The sequence below is a fragment of the Triticum aestivum genome, chromosome 7A (genome assembly GCF_018294505.1).
Source record: "Triticum aestivum cultivar Chinese Spring chromosome 7A, IWGSC CS RefSeq v2.1, whole genome shotgun sequence".
Classification (NCBI taxonomy): Eukaryota; Viridiplantae; Streptophyta; class Magnoliopsida; order Poales; family Poaceae; genus Triticum; species Triticum aestivum.
The window spans coordinates 587,924,487-587,927,715 of record NC_057812.1 but is presented as its reverse complement, the minus strand read 5'-3'; the positions used below and the strand labels follow the sequence as shown (position 1 = coordinate 587,927,715).

At 47.9% G+C, this 3,229-nt stretch overlaps 1 protein-coding gene across 1 annotated transcript; it reads right to left on the bottom strand.

The window, feature by feature from the left end:
* Nucleotides 1-624: 624 nt before the first annotated feature.
* Nucleotides 625-2,766, bottom strand: LOC123152468 (uncharacterized). The gene has a single exon (XM_044572001.1). It carries the CDS (start codon nucleotides 2,749-2,751, stop codon nucleotides 1,294-1,296), a length of 1,458 nt encoding a protein of 485 aa, XP_044427936.1. The 5' UTR covers nucleotides 2,752-2,766; the 3' UTR covers nucleotides 625-1,293.
* Between the last annotated feature and the right edge of the window lie 463 nt (nucleotides 2,767-3,229).

The following is a 3,229-nucleotide window of genomic DNA, read 5'->3' as shown; positions in this document are numbered from 1 at the left end:
TTGCTGATAAATCTTCCACTCCCTCTGTCCCATAATATAAAAACATTTCTGACACTATCTTAGTGTCAAAAACGTTCTTATATTATAGGACGGAAGGAGTAATAATTATTGCACCATAGTTGAATCTAGGAAGTAGGTCGAAGTGACATAGTTTTCCTTACTGAAGTTGAACTGGCATAGTAGTCTTGTTGGAATCATACACTTTTTTATTCTTGGTTCTTGGAAACCTTAGTCCGTTAATGTGGTGCTCCTCACAAGCAAGGCATTATTCAGTTGCCCTGTTTGACAACAAGGATGACTTTCAGAACAAAATTTTGCTGTCTGCTATACATTGCGTAGTACAGTCACATATTCTCATGTAGTACATTATGTCCCATCATACAAAGCAGAATCATATCAAAAGATTCTACCCTTCCATTCTCTCAACTCCCTAGCCACATTAGAAACAGGATTCATCTCTGCAATCTTTGAGTCTGTATTGGGATCGAAATAAATAAAATCTTCTGTCATGGTGCAATTAATTTCAGTGTGCAATTAATTTGGAACCACCGAAGAAATAAGCCACTCAACTTAGCAGTATCACTTATAAGTCAGAAAAAGGATCCACAACATATTGATAACCAAAGCAAGCACCCAATACCGTCTTTTTGAATCTTGTCAATAGCTCGAAAACAATGACATGATGAAATTTCCACGAGATACAGAGCTGAGAGCATACCATTATCTATGCAAGAATCTGATACAGGGGTGCACCAGGATGGTCTGTCCCGCATAACTTTAACACTATTGCTACATTGAGCGAAGAACAGTTCTGGAGCTGTGACAGCGGAATTTGGTCCATTAGTGGTTGCCAAGAAATTGACATGGAAGTACTCAAATTGGAACCTCTTCTTATAGAGAGCAACACTTGGCCCGTCAGGTACTCTAGGATTCACACCGCAAATGGTATGAAGTTTATAGTGAACCTGTACGTAACAATGCAGAAGAGGGCAGCCCATCAGTGGAAAAAAAAGAATTTTAGCATATGGAAGACAAATTGATGCATGTTAGAATTCAGAAGCAATAAAACGAAAAATAGAGGCAAATGCACCATCCCCTTTTTGCCGACAGTAGCCGCTCAATGCCGCCTTGACCTTTTTGACAAAGAAGTTTTTGTCGCGCCTAAATTTTTTCTGGAACTCTGAAATGAACCTCTTCTGTTTTTTGCTCAAGACATGTGAGCTTGAGGTCACCCGGTTCAGTTGCTGAGTTTGCTCCTCGGACTTGGTATGTGGCAGAGCCATGGCGAGGCATTCAACTGCAATCGTTGGTGAGCGTGCCCCGTAAAATAGCTGGCAGCTTGTCAGACTCCATGCTCAAGGAAGACGTGGCAAATTTCACCAGCGCGTCAGGGTCGACATGCCATGAGACAACCGCCGCTTGCCTATAGGCGTCCTGGTAATTGTCACACACAGCATGACCACGCTTCTTTAACTTGCGGATGGCCTTGTGGACATTGGCGTCGCTCCTGAAAAGATACCAGATAGCGTCGTGCTCCGTAATGGTGGGAGCGCAGGCTCGAAGGAAGGTAACGAGGCCGTAAAAACAGCAGCACTCGATGCGTGCAAGCATGCGTGTGCATATCATGTCCACCTTGAATTGCAGCTCGAACTTCTGGGGCGTAGGGAACATAGAGCCGTACCAGGTGGTGTTGAGGATGATGTTGGAGACAGGATCCCTGGGGCCATAGCAATACCCACCCTTGAGGAGGCTGCAGTGGTGACGCTTGCGCAGGCCATCCCGAGGCAGCTTGGCAAGTGCCCGTAAGTAGTGAGCATGGATCTTGCCGAGGAGCAGCAGCTTCAGAGACAGTGTGGATCTGAATGTCAACTGAGGCCCAAGCCTCCTCTTATGTGGCCTACTCCCCTCTATGGATTCTGATGTCTGCTGGCTTCTCTTCCTCTTCTTATTCTTCTTCTTCTCCTTGCCACAAAGATGATCCAGTGATAACATGGTGGGATCATCCATGCTCGCAGGCTCTTGCTTGAGCAAATCGGCAAGGCTCTCGAGGGTTGCACGCGAGAGAGGGTCTTGTCCGGCAAGAAGCGTAGTGACATCGGACAGGCGAGAGGCCGTAATCAGCGACACTTTCACCAGGACATTCGGTTTAGGATGCCTCGCACACACGGCGGCACATTCCAAGGCGACCATGGTGGTACGGTAGGTGATGGTCGACGCGCTGCGCCGCTTGTTACGATCTCGCTCGATGAGGCGCACGGCGGCGCGATGGTCGGCCCTGCTCAGGAGCAGGTAGCTGAGGGCTTCCCTAGCATACAGATAGGGGAAGCGGGTGGTGAGGAAGTTGACAAGACCGTCCAGCGACCGCCGCGCGATGGTCATGCCATGGGACCTGTGCCGGCAAAGCGGTAGTTCGAAGACGAATCTGTCGCTTGTGTCGGTGATGATCTTGGAGAGGATCCACTCCGGCGCCGGCGCCTCCTCCTCATCCTCGTCATCAGATCCAGGCGACGGTGAAGGGGCGTAGGCGACGGTGTTGGCGATGATGTTGGAGACCGGGTCGAGGAATCCGAAGGGCATGCCGGCCTTGAGGAGGCGCGGGGCCAGCGAGGGAACCGCTCCCATCGGAAGCCGATCGAGCGCCGCCTTGTAGAACCCATGGATGTGATCAAGCAGAACGCATATATCCTGCTTCTGCTCCGTGGAGCCAGGAGAATTACGATCGGCGATGCGGCGATCACGCTTGCCATGCATTGTCCGCCGAGTCGATTTGCTTTCCACCCGGTTTCAGTTCGGTTTAACCATCTTATACTGAGGGTAAAGAGGCTAGTATAGAAAATATCTATATAACCACGATTATATGACCAACTGTGTATTTTTTTACTTGATCTAAAAAATCTTTTTTAGGATTTCATTTGTAAAAAGAGTTTATTAAATCCAAATGCTTTTTGTGGGGCGGCGGCCGGTAAATTGGGGACGACGGAAGGAAAATCGCAGGCCGAAACGTCGCCTTCCGTTTAATGTTTTTGTTTTTGAGCCCTACTATCGGCTTCCGTTTAATTGGGCCAGGCCAATCATGCAAGCCACAGTCCATGTTGACCAAGCCGGCCTTCATTCTTTTTTCGCCTACTTCGACGAAAGCGAGAAAGGTGTCCATTATTTTAAAACAAAGTTCACATATTCAAAAATTGGGAAAAATGCGCGGAAAATAACCAAAGTGTAGTGATTTAGG